Genomic DNA, 19,626 nt, shown 5'->3' on the forward strand with positions numbered 1-19,626 from the left:
ATTCCATAGCAATGCTCAGACAGCATTCATGGATAAAAGGTCGTGTTTGTCAAATATTCTTGCTTTTATAAATTACCAGTTTTGCCTAAATTACTCATGCCTCAGAACAGATTTTTCATTTTTGTTGTCAGTTCAATTTGGAAAATTCAGAAGACCTGGCATCATCTTATAAATGAGAGAGGTTTCTTAGGATTCTGATGTGTTTATTATTAAACAGTGGCCAGTCATTTACTTACAAATAAATAAGCAGTTAGCGAGGTAGGGCAGTAATAGAGGCTTTGGATACTGATGCATTCTGAAAATTGAGATAGTGCTAAAGTGCATCTAATGGGCCATTAGCCTTTACTTTGTAAGAATGAACCCTGTGTGAAATGAAGCTGTAAGTACGGATGGAATTATGTTGAAGAAAAAAGAAGTGAATTAAAAGATTGCTCTGCAGATAAGTGCTTGTCAGTGACAACATATCAAAACTGATGAGCAAAATTCAGTCACATGATAGTGTCTGCTAAAATATTCCCAGGCATGGGTTGTCTGTCATACCAGTTAACTTCCTCCACTCTAAACTGGTTTCAGGTTTTTACTTCTTTGGTACTTTAACAGCTTTCCCCATGGAACAAATGCAGTATGAAAGGAATTATAATTTACTTGCTATCCTGGCAATACTTTTATCCTTCCACTTTCCATTTTTCTGAGACTAACCAACTGATATGTCTTTTTTTTTCTAACATCTGTTGAGAATTTCAGTTTGTTGCTCCTGAGAGAGGCCTGTGAAAAATGTCTTTATGAAAACCTACTTTTGGGATGCTAATTAAATTAGTGGGAAACTTCAAATCTTTCTTCCCATCACCACTGGACTGTCAACACCTTTAAGAAGCAAATTCAGATAAGGGCAGATACAATCCCAGTCTAAAGTGGTGGCTTGAAAGCCTTCATAGTTCTCTAGCCTCTTGACTGCGTCACGTAACGTGGGGTGCATGTGTGCCAACCAGGGCGAACAGGGCGCTTTTACCCAAGTGAAAAAGCTGGTCTTGAGCCGAATTGCTAGGCATGGCCCGTAGCAATCTCGGTGGTGGAAGCTGCTTCCCACCTTCCTGTGTCTGCCGCTTTGAGCAGAAGCTTTGAGCGGCGCAGATCAAAAAGGACTTTAATGCTCTTTTTTTTTTTCTTGACTGATGTGTTTGCTGAAGTTGATAAATTGGCTAAGCTAATACACATCTATTCGGCTTCCTGTATTCTAATGACAGAGTGAAATTAAAATGGAATTGAATGGAATACATTAATTAAAATGAAAGTACTCTCTCCAGTGTTGAAAAATACACGACAAAGGCATACATAGACTTCTCTGTGTTGGCTTTGTGTGTTCTTGGAGACAAGACACTCTTTGCTCCAGAGAGTATAGTCTAACACAGACCACGATGGATGCAAATGGACGGTATAAAGAATCAGAGAAGCACTTCTGGTTTGTCCGGTCAATTATGGTAATAGACTAAATTACAGTCTAGTAATAGACTAAATAGTAATAGACTAAACTGACTAAACTGTATGAATTTTTTTGTAAACATCACAGTGAATGAGAGTTTTGAAGAGGGATCTAAGGAACTACATTGTTATCTTTTAGAGTTTATGGAGAAATCTTTCGCAGCATGAGAGGTGTAGAAGAAATGAAGAATATGGGGAGACACAAAGGAGTTTCATTCAAAAACAGATATACTGGTCTGGGATATCAGATCCCATAGTCGGTCCGAGGTAGAACTTGTGTTACTGCCTGCAGGTGCTGGGAATGACGATGGGGTTGAAACAGACTGTGGAAAGCTTTAGAAGGGAGGTCGGTCTGATATGATTAGAGTACGGGTAGCTGGTAGAGACAGGCGTGGAAAGATGGGGAAGGAAACTTTGCAGTAGTTCATATAGGTAGAATGATGCAAAGAAGGACTTGCCAAGAACAGAAGGAAGCTGTTGAAATAAGTAATGGTAGGATTAAAACTTGAAAATCTAGATAGATATTTGTAGAGATGAATGAGAGAGGCTGTTTTTTAGATACATGATGTAGAAAGATACTAGATGTGAAAACCCGAAGAGATTACAAAGCCAAGGTCATATGCCAGCAGAAATATGCCAGTGCCTAACAATTCAGCAACCACCTTCCTCATTGCTCTTGATGTAGACCAGACTTTGCCTCTGGCATCTCCACACAGCAATAAAGATCTTCCTTCTTCCAGCAGAGGAGTGGAGGTCTTTAGAAGAATTTAGGCTTTAGACTACTTCCAGCTGGTCTGAGCCAAAATGATGATAGGCATTGGAATCAAGAGAAGATAATTTGTCTTTTCTGTGCTTTTCGGTGATCTGCTTGCAGCCGTCCAGGAACTGGTGAGGCTATGTCTGCACAAAGGACAGATGTTGAAACCCAAAAAGTCTTATAAATTGTCTCCTGTTCACATACAAGTCTTAACCATCTGAAAAAAACAAAACAACACTAAAATCGGTGCCTGAGCTCTCCTTTCCAGGAGTATCAGTCCAGTGATCAGAGCCAGAGGCCTGGGACACTCCACGTACCTACGTAGAAGTCAGAATGTGAAATGAGGGGTCTCGCTTCAGGCTCACAAGAATCACTCTGTAAAACCCCCATTCGATGTATTACGTTGTGAACAGAGTTGATACCAGATCACTAGTGTTTTTGAGTTACTGAACTAAAGAAAATTACTTAAGATTTCTAGTCTTTTTCTGTAGTACACTTGTAACTTCTGTTGCAAGTTTTTAACAGATTTTTAAAACTTCTCCATTTTCTTTGCTACATGCAAAATGAAAATTTTCACAGCTTTGCAGCATTGTTATTCTGCTGCACATAATAAGCTAGAGGAGTAAAAGGCAAACAACATTCCCAGTATTTAATAACTTCTGAATCCTCTTATTAGCGACTTGATTATGCATCGTAATGCTTCTTGCAAGAAACTCAGGGTTATTAGTTCTAGTAAATAAAACTTAGAATTTTTACCCAGAAATCTGCAGGCTTGGGCAGTTATACAAAACTGTATTTATTTTAAAAATATATTTGTGTGCATAGTGCTTTTAGTAGGAAAATAATCTGTCACAACTATTTCAATAACCTTGATTTCTTGTGCTGTGTTTTTCAAAACATTTACTTTTATGTATAATTTAGATACTATTCTTTGCTGATAAAAAGGGTGTATGTCAAACATGTTTTACATTTATTGTGTATGTGAACTCAAGTACTTCGAATCTTTTTTCTTTTTTTTTTTTTTCCCCCATCAAGTACAGAGGCTGTTTAATTTTAAGATACACTTAAAAGGTATAGTGTAGTAGCATGATTCTGGTCTTATTCCTCCTCCCTCTCTTAACGTAAAAGCCACGGTCACATATTTGTATCCATGAAGTGAACTGCGGTCGCCATTTGGTCACGTCTGATAGTTTAGATCCCTCGCAGAGGGATGTATACGTGTAGTGGTGCATCTTTGAATCTAGTCAGATGGGTTAATGCAAAAGACAGCATAGGTCAATGTTTACGAGGGTAGTGTGATGCAGATTACTGTTTATAAGGATAAATGCACTGAAGTTCTTGAGACGATGAAAATGTAGTCACAAAACTATCACAGATGGAAAACATTAAACATTGTTTAGAACTGTGCAATCATCTGATTATGGAGACATTGCTGGTCTGCTCTACGACAACTGCTGTTTATCATTTTGTAAAGATACAGTGTTGTGTACTTTGGAGAGTTAGGCAACAGTTTAACTAAATTCTGATAGATCATGAACTAAATTCTTCTGAAGAACTAACTTTCCACTATCTTATCAGAGCTAAAGGTAATAAATTTGAATTCTACAACCAAGAAAAAGACATATCCGTTATTTCTAGCAGCCCCTCTAGAAGAGAGATATCTTACAAGTTTGTATCTGTTTCTAATTAAGTTTATAAACACTTGGAATCATCAGAATGCATATTTCTAAATCCAGTGTGATCCTTGAGCATACAAGATCTTTAAACAATGCAGATAGTGCCAATAAGGTGTAGCCAGGGAAATTTTTTCCCTCACTTTTTAGTATGTTTGGATTAAATTGAAATGACTGGTGTGGGGTTTTAGCCTCATATGCAAAAATATGCTTAAATATTCCAGTGCTTCTGTAATAAAAAGGTAATCTTATTAACCTAATTTGTGGGTCCTAAATAACTGGCACTGCATAAATTGGCTTGTGGGTTAGAAATTACCCTGAACCCTCAGCTCTGCCACAGAGTCTCCCAAAACAATCAATTGCAAAGACAGAAAGGTCTTTAAAATGTGATTTGAAGTACGGTCATAATATGAACTCCATTTTGCATTGTTCTAGCAAATCTCAAACTTTGCTAAATATTTGTGATTTAAAAATTTGTATTTACTGATTTTCTAAATATATCTGCTTCTCACATATGTGTAGCGGAGCAAACCAACGCCCCTCAAGAAGCCCCATCATCTGACTTGTAGTGTAGTTCATGAAGCATTTGGCTTGGACTGCAAAATTCCCTGAAATATGTTTTAATCCAAAATGACCGTCATAGAGATTGTGTAATGAACAGATGTATTTTGAAATTACATAAATTTTTGAGGACTTTGCTTGAAAAATAAAGATATCCTGGCATACTTCTCCTCGCATTGAAGAGATGAATCTTGATGGTTGTGTGCTCAAGATACTCCTTCACCGTTTGAATGTTGTGACATTTGATTCTCTAGCAGAATCCTTCTACTCTTTTTTGTGACTGGACCAGAAGTGAACTCATTAATTGGTGAAGATTCAGGGGAACGTGAGGAAGGACCAGGACTGCCAAATCTTGTAGGAATAATTTTCCATACTCAGAAGGTGTTAGAAACACAAGAGCAGAAATTAAATAATGTGGGATAAGTAGAGTGATCATGCAGATTTATTTCATGCCGAGGATAACTAGCATATGGGATTAGTTTCAAAATGTGATAAAAGTTAAAAGCTGTAATTAGGCGCAGAGACAGAGCAGCTGTGGAAGCGACACCACAGGCATGTGCCGAATCCCAGCACAGCCCCACGCTACCAGCCACCACGGCAAGCTTTTTCCAGGGTCAGACCTTTTGTAACGATCCTCGGTGCCTCAGAACATGTTTACTCTCTGCTCTGGTGACATCATCCCGACTTTTCACATGCAACATAATTGATTCCATGTTTTAATTAATTTAGCCAGTAAATTGATTGCTGTAATCTGATTTATTTAGCTGATAAGCTACTGCCAATTGCTTCAATTTTGCCTATTTCATGGAAATGCTTGCATTTGTAATTCTCAGCTTGACTCTTGTATTTGGATATTTTCTCCTTCTCATATATCAACCTTAACGAGGACTTTGCCCTTCTTTTCAAAAGCTCCTCTTAGTGCCATTTTCACTTCTATACAGTTCAAATATTTTAATAAATACTATTTAACTCTCTTACTCTTTCAGATGCTTTCCTGTTTCCATCCCGTTTTTTGGAGCTGTAACTCCCTAAAGCACGACCCTGTAACTTTTGTCTTTCATACTATTTTTTTATTCCATTGGTTTTACTGTCACTGTAAGCTTGGGGCTCAGTACTGCGTTTTGCTGTCGGCTTGAAGTGGCATTAAAACTTGTGATTAAAAGTCCCTAGAAGTCTGGTTGAAAGTGGAGCTGCCTCCTGGGAAGCCTTCTTGTGAAAGTCTGAAGTCCTCGTTAGTACGCCTTCACTATCAGCTGCCTTGGGGTCAGTCCCATGGGAAGGTTTTGCTTCAGAAAAAGAAACAAAGCTGCCAACATTTTTTATTCTTACATAAATGTGATGAAAATAAGTATATGGAAATATATTTATAAAATAGAATTAAAAAAAAATCCAGAATTGCTAAAATTCCCTTTATTTTAATTAATATTACTATCTCAGCCACAAATTTTTTTTTTAATTCCCTGGAAGTAAGGTTATAATCCAGAGGTGATGATGGCCTATTAAAATTACAAAGTATGTCTTCTTAATTTGTTTGTGCAATGCAAAATGACTCTAAACTATATAAAATGAGACAATAACGCTATTCCTCCATTTTTAGCCCTTGTAAAATTAATTTGACATGAAAAAATAAAGTCTGAAACGCTTTTATGTGTCATAAATGTCAGCTTTGCAATCGGTGGAAGTTGCAGCAATTGAGATGCTGGGAAGGACAGTCGTGGTTTGCTCTCACGCAGGCCTGAAGGCCAGTACGTCGTCGTCTTAGGCACTGTTCATGCTCCAAAACCGTGACTCGTTAGTGTCACGTTGTAGTTAGAAAATTACTGATTTTAGTGGAGTTGAGTATTTGGCTCCTTGGGTAAATCTTTTACAAGGTATTTTAGCTACCAGTTGAAATGAAAATGCAGTTTATGTAGCGTTTCTGTTTTTTCTTATGCAAAATATGTTCAGGAAACAGATGGAATAAGCTGTTCTGTTTGAGATGTCAGTGCAGTTACTGGTTTTAAAGCTCTACTAGAGTTAGTAATGAGGTAAGCATTCTGTGTTTATCTAAGAAAAATACTTAAATTTATGTTTTTCATGAGAAATGAATGAAACGTTTCATTCATCCCTAACAGGAAGTGTTGGTGTGGCAGTTGCTTTCCACCCCTCATCTTTTCTATTTAAGATGCATCCCTAATTTAGTATTCTCAACCTTTAATTCACAGATTTAATAGCATGTTTGATGTGTTTCTCCCAAAGGTAACCGAGTCACTTTTGATGATGTTCTTGAGTTGACAGGTACCTTGCTAGACTCCCTGGAAAGGTATGTGTGCAGTTTTGATTCCCTGTTAGTGAGCGAATTAGAGTTCCTTTCATTTGCTGTTTCCAAGGGCTGGTTCGATTTTGACCATCATTTTCCGTTCTGTCTCTAAATAGAAATGAGCAGCTCAAAATACTGAACATGCCTATGTTGTTCTGAATAACTCGGATGCTTTGAGGAACAGAAAAATTCAGCTAACAAAGGTTCTGAGAAGCACTGGGGAGAGGCGTCTGATGCAGGATAAAACGTGGTCAGTCTCATCAGTGCTGCCCCAGAGCAAATAAACCTTCCCAGAACCCAGTGTGATCAGGCTTATGTATTAGAAACACCCGCAGAGCCCAGCAAAAATGAGTTGGGAAGTGAATGAGCTTATAAACTTGACCTAGCTAGCGTGGATCTGGAAAACTGCCTTGTGCAGTCTGCTGGTTGCCTGGGTCCTGCGGTCGCAGAACCTAGTTTAGGGAGAGAGTCTGCAGGGCCGGGCACAGAACTAGGGTCTCACAGTGTTGATGCTTTTAAAACCTAGCTGTACCTGCTGCAGGGGCACTCTCACCTTCCTGGTCCTGCTGGCCACACTATCCCTGATACAGGCCAGGGTGCCATTGGCCCTCTTGGCCACCTGGGCACACTGATGGCTCATGTTCAGGAGGCTGTCGACCAACACCCCCAGGTCCTTTTCTGCCGGGCAGCTCCCAGCCGCTCCTCCCCACGCCTGCAGCGGTGCCTGGGGTTGTTGTGACCCAAGTGCAGGACCCAGCCCTGAGCCTTGTTGAACCTCATACAGTTGAGAGCTCCTCGTAAATAATCTGGGAATTTTACACTTATTATTTTATGTGCATCTCTTTCAAATGTGTCCAAAACAGCAGGCCATACTTGGATTTTAGTGTTAGGCAATGTGGTCAAAGGATTGTATTTGCAGGTAAGCAGAAGCCTTTGCAGGTTGCTGTGAATTACAGCCGAAAATGAGAACTACTACGAATTGCTGTATTCCCAGGAAATGTTTTCCATTGGCCCCTATTCATGTTTACTCCTAGAATAATAAGAGTCAAAACACAATGAGTTATTGTTTCCGCGTGGCACAGCAGGGTGAGCGGATTTGGAAGGGGTTTGCCAAGCGATTAGTCTGCTTGCTGCTCAAGATTGAATTGCAAATCATAAACCAGTTGTATGATTGCAGGCACGAAGCCCAAAAGTTTTGTTCGTAAGATGTCTTTAGGATTTACCCTCGTAACGTCCTGTCTTTACCCTTTTTAAGGTTCCCTCTAAGTTATACTTGTAAAACTGTAATTGTTCTGTCTTCATGTATTAGGGATCATTGATAATATTTTGATAAGGTACATTTTTTCCCCTTCGAAACGTTCTCTTTTTCAGCAGTGATTTCAAAAGTTCTTTTTTTTTTCTTGTTAGAGTAACTGCAAAGAGTTGGCCGATTGAAAATATCCCGAACGTTTTACTGTACTTCCTCTGTGACTTGTGCCTTCTGGTTTTAATTGAGAATTCTCTTCGTTGATTTTTTTGTTGTTGTTTATGCTTCATTTTAACTGTACTCTTATTTTGGTTCGAGTTAGTATTTTTATACCCCAAGGCACACTGGTCTTTAATATTTCTTAATGTATGAGTCTAGTTTGAGAGAAGCAACGTGAGAAAAAACACATTTCAACTCACTGTTTTATATAAATATTACTATTATATTACTACTATATTGTCTGTTTTGTTTTGGAGGATGACTTCCTATGCTTTGCTGGTGAAGGAAAAGAAATAATGCTTTAAATTGAGTAAGAAATGAGCTTAAATTCAAAGGTCAGATACATTAGACTTCTGATTGAGGTGGAAACATTTTCTATTTCCAGTAATTAATATGTCCTATATTTCAGTCATAAAATTTGAACAGTTAATTTGTTTTTTCCTTTTAAAGTTTCTTTGTTTCAGAATCATTGATCATTAACTGTGACAAGGTCATGTAAACCAGATGTAGCTTTTCTTCAAAAAAAATGCAACAAGGCTGTAGTGTTTCTCAAATAAACTAATATAAATGTAGTGTAACCAGCAAGGGATGGGTGCTTCTTTTGATCATTTTTACACCCAGTTTGAAAGCTCTGTTATCATGAAACCTTTTAACTCCATGTAAATTGAATTTTAAACCTGTTATTTTTCTTTGATTTGGAAAATGTGAACACTGTGTTCATCTTTAAAAACAATGAAAGTCCTAACTGCTTCAAAATTGAAAATTAAAAACTGAGAACAACTTGAAACAAAACCAAAACCGAAGCACCCCCTTTGGGCTGTCAGTCTGAAAGTACGGCAGTTGTCAGGTGTTAATCTTCGTGCCTTTTTTTTCACTGTGGATTTAATGTTTAGAGGTAAAAATAGGTTTTCTGAGATTCCATTTTTAAGCAAAATGGAAACTAGTTTATAATGTGAGTTATATCTGTGGGAGTTTCCTTCAAAGACTGCTTTCAAAGTGAATCACAGGTTTCAGTTAATGGCACAGTTTAAAATATTTTTAAATTTTGAATTAGGACTGGTTCTTTGTCTGTTTCCCTCTCTCTTCCACTGTTTCATCCTGAGAAAAGAAAATCCAGGGTCTCTGTGTAGCATGGATGCAGAAGCACAAAGTGAAGGTGGCCAAATACTTTCTTTGTTCCAGGGGGTTTAAGTAACATTAAGGAAACTGAAATTTATGATCAGAAACAGCGTAATTTCAGAGTTTGGCAGGAGTGCCATTTTTCTTTTTTGAATTAGAAATACCAGACCTCAGTAAGGCTTCTTACTAATTCTGAGTCCATTCTGTACAGAAAATGTAAGAAATATTTTCCTGTGACTAATGTGGTTTTTTTTTAAATTGGTAGTTGTCTTTTTTCCTATTTAAAAAATAAGAAAGTCAGTAATTTTGTCACTTATTTTTAATGATTTCTTCACTTATTTTCCTATAAATGGAAAAAGGTACTGTAAAAAAAAATGTTAGCTTGCTTGCATCTCTAGATTATGCCCCTGACAAATTTAAAAATGTCATCTTTGTGAGGAGCATATTCAAGGGGATGAGAGAAGAGGCACCATTGACTTGGTGTCCATCACACATGGCTCTGAAGAGCAGTACAGAATGCTGCCGGCGGTCTTTCCAAATTGCTGTTTATCAAAACCAGCTTGACCCAAATCAGCCACCACCGAAAAGCAGGTTTAGTAATAGTTTGCTACAAAAGTCTTTGAACCATTACACTTTTTTCAACGCGGCGTTGGCTCCCAGCCTACGTAGCGTTGCAGCAGGCTGTTGCAGAGCTCGCTCTCCGCTCTCTCAGTTGTACGGCTTTGCACGTGCTTACCCAGCTTTCTGACCAGCTGTAGCTGTTTTTCACTTCAGCTTATATTAGATAGTAATAATAAAGATTAATGTACTTGGAGAATAAAAATATTTTGATATTAGCTTCCCAAAATAATTTTATAAAAATGCTAATCGATTCCTACGCTGTAAGAAAAAAATTCAGAACGTGAAACTTTGAATTTCTATGTAAATGCACACTGGTGCCCATTTTGCTATTGCTGGGAATAAAAATGGGAATATAATTGCTCCTTATTTTATGTTGGTATTTCAACAGGAATGCATATCAGCATTTGAAACTCACGTTTTGGTTTCGGGAGGGAGCTCGCAGTTTTGGGGGGAAGTTGCTTTGGTTTGTGCAAAGAAATAAAAACTGAATTGTAGAGGAGTATGTCAGACTGCCTGCTCTTCGCATTCCTCCTAGTCTCTTGAGTATAAAAGTATTTCTGGGGCTGATTGCTGGATGAGGCTGCCTTTGAAGACCACTGCTGTTACCTTCAGCTTAATACTCAGTGTCGCTCGGCAATATTGACTCTGCTTTTGACAGAAGTGCACGTGTCTAGCTGGGCCAAGAAATCAAACCAGTATCTGCCTGACATCTGCCAAGACAAATTACATAGAGGGTCTTTAGATCACTTCTACTTTTTACTTTGTTTTTTACCGATACTTAGCAACATTTCTGAACAAACAAAGCATATCAGATAATAAATCCTCCATGTATGAATTGCACTTAATACTGATATGGGGGTGAGAACAAAGAATTTTAACACCTCTTTGCAATCTTTGCAATTTTTTTATGGGGTCACAGTGGCAAGGTTGAATTATACATGAAATCTCTCCTATATTCAAATTTCAGTAGATGAATGCTATATAAATAATTTGCTGGTTTAGGACTAGAGGGGAGAAGAGAAAGAAGTGACAGTTAATTTATGCAACAAGAATTCAGGTGGGTTTTTTTTAGCTTTGAGACTTACAGGATGATATTTCTGTAAAGACAGACAGTTGGCATCCACAGTTGCTCAGTTCCCTAAAATGACAGGTACTTTCAATCTGCAAAATTGATTTTTCTGAAGTTTAGGTTTTTTATGTATCTACCACCCAAACTATATTGATACATGTAACCGAATTATGGGGTTAAATCTTGTCTGGTTTATATGTGAAGTGTCAGTGTCTCTTCTGTAGACCACAATTAATCAACAGCTCCCTGAGAAGATAATCGTCACAGATACAAAGGCAAAGTCCCAAGAATTCAAACGCACATTAGTAGTACTGTACCGCCTTATAGTACTATTGCTCCTTTATAATGCTCTTTGTTAATAGAGCTGCTTCCACCAAATCCAGTCATTTTGAATGATAAAGATGAAGTGATTCCGGAGGTGTCAGGAGAGAATGCACAGAAATAGATAAATGGTAAAAAATTGTAAAAAAACCCATAAAAATATGTCCCAGGACTCAGTGATACTTGCTCAAATGAACAAAATGTGGACTTAGAGGAGGATGGTTTCTACAATATTCTTAAGAAGCAATTTACCACGTGAGCTGCGTGGCACAGTCTTTGAAACTGTGGCGTACAAGGTCTGGTCTTAGTCATACAGGGCTGGACTGGGGTGATGGCTGAAGAAACAAGCCTTAGAAAATTAACTGGCTGTAAATGATAACTTGATGAGACATCCAAGAATTATGCGCTTGCAAAAGAAATTTTGTCTTTAAACCCATGATTTTCTCTGGTTTGAGATTTCTATAAATTAATGCACCAGTTACTTGTGAGGAGAAGCAGAGGTTAGTGGGAGACTCAGGAGGTATAAAATGAGAAAGTGTAAGGAGGAAAAAATAAGCTTTTTTTAGCTTTTTAATGGTGACAATATTGCGTTCAGTACTTAGAATAATGATTAAAGTTACCATATCGTATTTTTCTACTATCTGATCAGCCTGGGTCCTTCCAGAAATAGAAGTCACTAACTGAAGTTGCTTTAATAAAGCACGGAAATAATACTCAATGAAATAAGATGTTGTTTTCTTATTTTCAACAAGTAATTTCATTAAATAGAGTATATGATCTCATTTTCAATTGGGATTGCTCCCAGTTGCTGTATCCCAGCATCGGTCACACAGAGAAGGGGTATTAGAAGTCAGTTGGCATCTTCTTAAATGTAAAGCAAACTTTATCATGTGCCACTCAGCAGGAGCAGATATTTAATTTTTCTTTTTTTGGGGGGGGGGGGGGGGGGGGGGGGGGGCAGATAGTTTCTTTTTTAAACAATACTGGAGTTCAATCTGTTTTTATTTGCCATTAAATTCTCTTAAAGCCATTCTGCTTAGGTTAAAATCATGAGCAAAGGGAGTACTTTCCTGAATTCATGTGGTGTTGCCTCCAGAGCAGTAGCAATTGAAAGGTGGCTGAATTTTAACTTTGGGATTTGTTATTATGGTGACACAAGTTCCTATTCGCCTCCTCTGAAAGCTTAACTATGTACCTGAGATTATTTTACTGATACTTAACATTTCAGTAAAAGGGTTCTTTTTCAGATGGAGTTTAAATTATATATACTTAAGTACATTTACAGAAGGTTATTTTTATGATTAAAGTTTTGATTTTGATTGGAGGGAGTCAATGGAAAAATGTTCACTGAAACAGGTCATCTTTGTAAAGACATTTTGGAAGTTTTAAGGACCGTTATTTTTCTGCCTTTCAAACCTTATTTGAAGAATCTGGAATCAACCTTAATGTGTAGTAGAAACAGAAATACAGTCAATCAAATGTAAGTTTGTAAGACCAAACATATCTGGGTTTAAACTTTTCCTGATGATAAACTCATTACCAAGTCTTTATATATGTAGTTTATACTGTCTGTGTTAAGCTTAAAACATGTCTGAAGTATTCATATTACAGTGATTTTTTTTCAAGATATTGGTATTTTCTCAATTGCCTTGGGAGAGCCTTCTCCTGCCTGAGGGTTGCGTTATAAACCTGTGCCGCGGTCCAAGAAAGGACTGGTCTACAGCATGGTTTGGCAAGCCTTACTTCTCCCCAGAAAACACTTGGCTGTCGTGCTTAACAAATTTGCTAGAAGCCTCATCGTAATAGCTGTTTCATATAGTTGCACAGCTAGAGCTAGCATGGGCCTGATGGCAAGAAGGATAATGCCCCGACGGCGCTTGATGTAATGAGTAAAAGTGGAGTAAGGGTATAAATGCTGAGCAACGAGAACTGAGTTCAGCTGAGCCAGTAAGGCTCAGTGAAACTGAAGGTACAGTAGCTTTAGTTACTGTAAGAAATTGAATCTGGGGCCAGGAACACTACAAGCCAAAAGATGAACTCATCCAGAGTATCAGGCTTCAGTATTATTTGAAAGCAATGAGTATCAAACAGTGAGTAGTGAGCGGCTTTGAAAGTGCTTTTGGCATGAGACTACGAAGGCTAGGCTTGGCGTAAATCCATTTCAGGACACAAATTTACAGTCAGCCTAGAGGTGCAGTAAATACGAACTTTCAAATTTAAGAAGTTAAAATAACTTTACGCTTGTGTCACCTCCAGAAGCTAAACTTGCAAATTTTTCCTTGGTGAACTTTCAGAAATGAGGAGGACGTAATAGAAGAGGCAGTAGGGCTGGTAGTAAAAACAACCTATTGGGATATCAGAAAGGTGTTGGCCACACATCAAAAACCTAATGGATTTCAAAGAGGGAGAGAAAGCCATAAAGCGATTTTGACTTGGGTGTTTATCTAAAGCAATTGCCAACAATAATTAGTAGAGAATGCAATCTTAGCAGGTACTATTCAGATTCTCTTCCTTCAAACCATATTTTCCTAGTTAAATCGTAAGAAATACATTGTGCTTTCATGTCGGGAGTCAAAACATAGATAAAAGTAATGAAGTCATTCTAAACTTTGTAAAGCAGGCTTTGTTAAGTTTCACATACTAAATTCAGGCAATCCACAGAAAAATGGTTATAAGGCATAAGGCAGGGTCTTAAGAATGTCTGGCAAAGAAAAGCATTTAATGACCTCCTTTGTCTTTAATAAAGCATAAAGAATATTAAGCTTTTCTGTAGTGAGGGGTACATTTGAATAGAGATTTGTCTTAAAGATTTTTTCAGATTCTTCCAGACAAGTTGCTTAGCTTACCGGTGGCAAGCCTAGTGAGCTTCAGGTATGTAAAAAGAAAAAGTAAGACAGGACTTGGTGACCAAGTTGCTTCCCTGAGCTGGTGTCATATCCTCTGCACTTTGGATCTATTGCTATTTCTGAAATTTCCTGGGAAAGTTCTACCTCTGTTTATTCTCTTATTAAAAAAAAAACAACTTATTTTTGCCTGTGAATTAGCTATTTGAACTACCTGGTTTTCCACAGCAGTTGGTTTGATTTTTGAGTCAACTGATGATCAGCAGAAGGCTTAATTGCATGTGTTGTAAGCGGAGAACGGTGTAGAGTGGATACCATTCAGATCCTGTTCAAGAAGCCTTAAATGTTCTAACCTAAAAGAAACAAGTACATGAACATATAAAGTATTTTAATTTGGGGCAGATTGACGCAGTACTTAAAGCTAAGTAATTATACTTACCTGTTCTGTCTCTTCAGTCAGAATAATGTCCTGATGCTGAAAAAAGACTGAGTCTTTGCATAGTTTACGTCCCCAGATGCTGACCTTCTAGTAAGCATCTCTGTTGCTCTTTGAATTTATATGGTTCTATTCTCAAACTCATATTTCAGCTTCTGTGTTTAAGTTGACTCTTACATCGGTGGCTTTTTAAACCTGAGGTTCAGAAAACTCCAAGATTTCTTTTACTGGTATTTTATAATAATTTTATTAATTTATCCTGCCATGGCCTCAGGCATGTGGCATGTTCTCTCACTTTCTTTAAAGAGTTTTCTAGCACTGTAGGGCCAATTTTTCTGACACGCAGCAGCTGTATAACATTATTATTCTGCATTAGTAGCATCAATTGGATTCATAAAAATAAGGAAGTTTTAACTTGTTCAACGATGCTCTTATGTGTATGATTCTGGTTAAATTAAGTCACAAGGGGTCTGTAGGTGAGGTTAATAAGATTCAACTATGGTGTGTGTATCTTTGAAAGCTTGAGGAATTATGTCGTGCCCACCCAGCTAGTCCTTGCACTGCTAACTCTGTCGGTCTGCAGAACTTAGGGATCAGACCTGAAGTCAGTATTTAACTTCATTCTACTAGAGAAATTCAGAAACTGGTGTAAATGAGGAAAAAAAGATGGGGGCTGGAGGGCCAGGGAGTTTCAGCTGGGAAGGTGGTTTATTGCCTGATGCGTACCTAAGGCAAACAGTGTGGAGGCTTCTTGCTGGTTTTAATACACTTTTCACAACCGGGGAAAGGGAGTGCTCTGTGCTGGTGGATTTTGCAAGCGGTGCAGCAATGAAGTGCAGTATGGCAATAACAGCAAGTCTCTTCTGGTCGGTTGTGTTTGAAAGTATGTCCCAGCTAGAGTTTCACTTCTGGCAGTGGGCTCAGCGAGCGTTAAATGAACGTGAATTTTAAAATACAGCAGTAGAGGTATTTTCAGAAATGCTATGTATCACCATTAGAAATGTGTGATGTATGATTTATTTTTTCACACACCACAAATACAGTTCCTTTGCAGGCCAGGTTTTGTTTTCAGCTATGATTCAAGAAGACGGCTCTGTAGATCAGCTCTGCTTTCATCTGCTGTTCATCCGCAGATTAGTTTTATTACTTCCTACAGTTTTCATTATGCTTATTGAAGTTAGTTGCATAAATTAAGATCATATGGACAATATCCATAAGTGATTTTTGTGTTCTCTGATTCTCTTTGCAGTTGATGAAGGTCGCGTTAAGGAACTGGGCAGAGTGAGAGTACTTCACAAGAGAACCGTGATGCCTTACAGTGTGTATAAGAAAAGAAGGAAGGGGCCAAGCGACGAAGCCAGTGTTCAGCAATATGCAAGTTTGGTTGGACAGACCTGTTCAGAAAGAATGTTGTTGTTTAGAAGTTGAAAAATCATTAAATGGCATTTCGATGGCGCTACATTTTCTTGCACTGCCACTGGATGATATGTACTATAGTTGTGTGTTGGTATGCCTACTCAAATAGCAGTATGAAATACAGGTATATATCTAGGCTTGTGTGAATACATGGTACTGTGTTTAAAGGCCAACTCCAATAAAACTTAGAATATAGCAAGGCTTTAGCAATATAAGTTTAGAAAAACATGCTTGCAATATATTTTAATTAAGTAGCTCTAGCCTTTCTATGCATTTTGAATAATTCTAAGTATCTAAGCAAGATGAAAAACAGGTGTCTTTTTTGTAGAGACAAAGGTTGACTAAATCTAGATTAACAATAATTAAAGTACAAATGTTTTCAAATAGCACCTTGGATATCTGTCGTTAAAAATTGCCATGAAATTTATGCTTGCGTTTGTATGCTTCTAAAGTCTTGCAAGAGAATTGAAACGTGCTGTTACTTTCTAACGTGAAATCTGGCATGGTTTAATTTTATTTCAATAGTATATTTAAAAACAGGAAGAACTTATTTTCACTGCACATTCTTCATTTCTTTAAAGCAGTAGGTTGGTGTCTGGGGTCCTAGTGAATGTAGGAGTTCATAGTAGGTTCTCAGTGGCAGGGGACGCAGTGCTTTGGAAAACTTTCCCCTCTTGAGATGAAACAGAATAGTTGCACTATAAATATACCAAAGATATGCAGCCAAGCGGCACAGTGGTTTTTTGGTATAAGCCTTATCCTTTGTCAAAAAAGAGTGGATATTTTAATGCACATCACTAATGTGAAATAGAGCTTGGAAGGTTTATTCTACAGCTCTTCAGTGTACACTTCAAAACTATGCTAAAAAAAAAAGACATGAGGTACCACTGCTGGGTTTTGTTGCAATTTTTTTCTGCAGAATTGTGTGGGAAGACTTAAATATCATATTCCTGCGTTTTTACTGACTGTTTTGTTTATGGTGCAGCAGCTCACAGTTTAACATCTTTAATAACATTTTACTAAACACTTCTGTTGGGAACACTGGAGGTTGTGATGCTCATAAAGAAAGCACTTTATTACCTGATTTATGAGCGTTGTCATTAGTTGTCTGTGTCCCTATCAAGTCATACAAGTCACAGGAATTTTGGGAAATAACACTGTTGTATAATTCAGTAATGTGTTACAACATTGTAACAATACCAATGCATTTGTGTTTCTTATCTTCTTGGATAACAGGAGCTAGTATTTACCTTGAATCAACTTGAAGTTTCCTGTTAACCTTTGAAGAAAGATTCTTATTCAAGAACATATGTGCAGGTGTTTTTCCCCAGAAAGGAGCCAAATTCAATTATACCCTCTGAGGGTTACCTCTCCTATCATTCATGGGCTTGATTTAATTTTAAACACTTGGCCAATATTATTAATTGTTGATTTTTATGTGGAACAGACGTAAGAATTTTGGGATTCAAGTGCATCGCAGATTTAACTTTTTTTTCCCCATATCTGTTTGCTCGTTGTAATATTATTGATATAGAGTACAGCTTCAACAGGAATTTTAAAAAGTAATTTTATGTTTTATAAATTGGGATGTATTGTATTGATCTACTCCCACTCTGAAACAAAATTGATTATTTCTTTCAGCATTATATCTAGTATGTGTTTATCTGTTGCCTGGTACCGAGAAGTTTCTGTATGCCGTACAATCTGGTTCGTGCATGTCTTATCTAAACCTATTGCCATAGGAAAACCACTAAATACTACTTATGAACATTATCATAAGGAGTTCCTTTCTGTGGAGAAAATACTCTTGCCACTCAGTGAAATGTCAGATAGTGTAGCATTTAGCCTGGAGAAGAGAAGGCTGCAGGGAGACCTTATTGCAGCCTTTCAATACTTAAAGAGGGCCTACAAGAAAGATGAGGACAGACTTTTTAGCAAGGCCTGCTGCGACAGGACAAGGGGTAATGGTTTTAAACTAAAGGAGGGTAGATTTAGACTAAACACAAGGAAAATGTTTTTCACGATGGGGGTGGTGAAAGACTGGAACGGGTCGCCTGGAGAGGTGCTAGATGCCCCATCCTTGGAAACATTCAAGGCCAGGTTGGACGGGGCTCTGAGCAACCTGATCTGGTTGTGGATGTCCCTGCCCATTGCAGGGGGGTTGGACTAGGTGACCTTTAAAGGTCCCTTCCATCCAAAGCATTCTGTGATTCTATGATTCTGTTTTCTGCCTACACGATGTGTTGAAAAGCGGTCATGCCCATACGGCTTAAAACCAAAATAAAGGAGAAAACCTTTTTATATGATATAAAATCAGTTAATGGGCACAGAGGAATTCCAGTATGACTTCCCAAATCTTAAAGATTATCAAAACCATTGCATTATGGTCTTGCTGTGCTCCTGGAGAAGTTAAAGTTTCTGTTAAATTGCAAGGGAGCAGACTTAACGTCACCACTGACAGTTCTTGAAGAGCTCCATCTTTTTGTGCCCGCTGTTTGTTACTGATATGCCTTCTAGGTATGTATTAGACTTTTAGCTGATGCTCTGTTTCTCTTGGGAAGCTTTTAGGGACTGCAGTTAAAGAAAAGTGAGAGAAGTCTAAAATTGAAAATTGAGTTGTCGTTAGTGTGACCACTAAAGGTAAATGACCATTTCCTGTGAATTCTGAAATGGTGCTTTCACTTCCCGACCTCCACCAGAACGGCAGCACCACGGCACGCTGGGCTTCTGACTCTTACTGAACTTAAATATATATATATATATGTATGTATGTGTGTATATATATATATGTATGTGTATATATATAAAAAAAAGTCAACATTGAGATTAACTCAAAAATTGAGTTCATCTGAGGTAGTATGCTGAGATCTGACTCGCTGCTTTAGTGTGATTTTTGAAGGAAATTGGTGCAGTATTTTCAGGACTGATACCTCTATCCCTGTTTTAGAAGTGGAATAGAGTCTGAGGATGAAGTTCTGTAAATTTTGCCATTACTTCTGAGGAGCTGAACCTTCATCACTATTACAATTTTGTTTAATAAGATGTTGTCATTGAGAATTATTGAATTCAGAGATATTTAATTTAGTACAAACTATTTTATAAGAGTTTCTTTAGTGTAGTTAGTTTGTGAGAGTTAATCCCTAACGTAAGGTTGCCTTGTTCTATCGTCTGTTGATAAATGAGCATAGAATGGGGGTAAGGAAACGCAGAGCTGTGACCAGTGCTAAAAAATACCATTCTTTGTTTTAATTGGAAATAAATGGGGAGCTTACTCATTTCCAGCATCAACACATTTCAGTAAATGCAAAAGAACCCGCACGTTGAGTTTGTAATTGCTTTTCAGCAGACCTGTTTGACTTGTAAGTACAGAAAATAAAGTTATTTCTAGTCTCTGTGAATTATTATAAGTAAGTAATAGCTCCGAGTGTGACCTGTCTTACTTTGTAGGAATTCATTATCTTGGAGGTTGACTAAGTGTCCAGTGAACAGCAAGATCAGGGAAGTCAAAGAGTAGCAGTGATTAGAAGGGATTCCTATCAGTTCAAAACACATAACCATATTCTAGAA

The 19,626-nt window shown here is 37.8% G+C and overlaps 1 protein-coding gene across 4 annotated transcripts in view; it reads left to right on the top strand.

Annotated features, from left to right (window-relative positions):
• ATE1 (arginyltransferase 1) overlaps positions 1–19,377 on the top strand; it is an 85,640-nt gene extending 66,263 nt beyond the window's left edge. For all 4 annotated transcript variants that reach the window (XM_082309657.1, XM_082309656.1, XM_082309659.1 and 1 more), the window contains one exon: positions 15,893–19,377. In XM_082309657.1, the coding sequence (XP_082165783.1) occupies positions 15,893–16,071 (179 nt within the window). In that variant the 3' untranslated portion in view covers positions 16,072–19,377. The remainder of the gene's footprint in view (positions 1–15,892) is intronic.
• The last annotated feature ends 249 nt before the right edge of the window (positions 19,378–19,626 follow it).

This window comes from Platalea leucorodia (assembly GCF_965183815.1).
Source record: "Platalea leucorodia genome assembly, chromosome: 4".
Lineage (NCBI taxonomy): Eukaryota > Metazoa > Chordata > Aves > Pelecaniformes > Threskiornithidae > Platalea > Platalea leucorodia.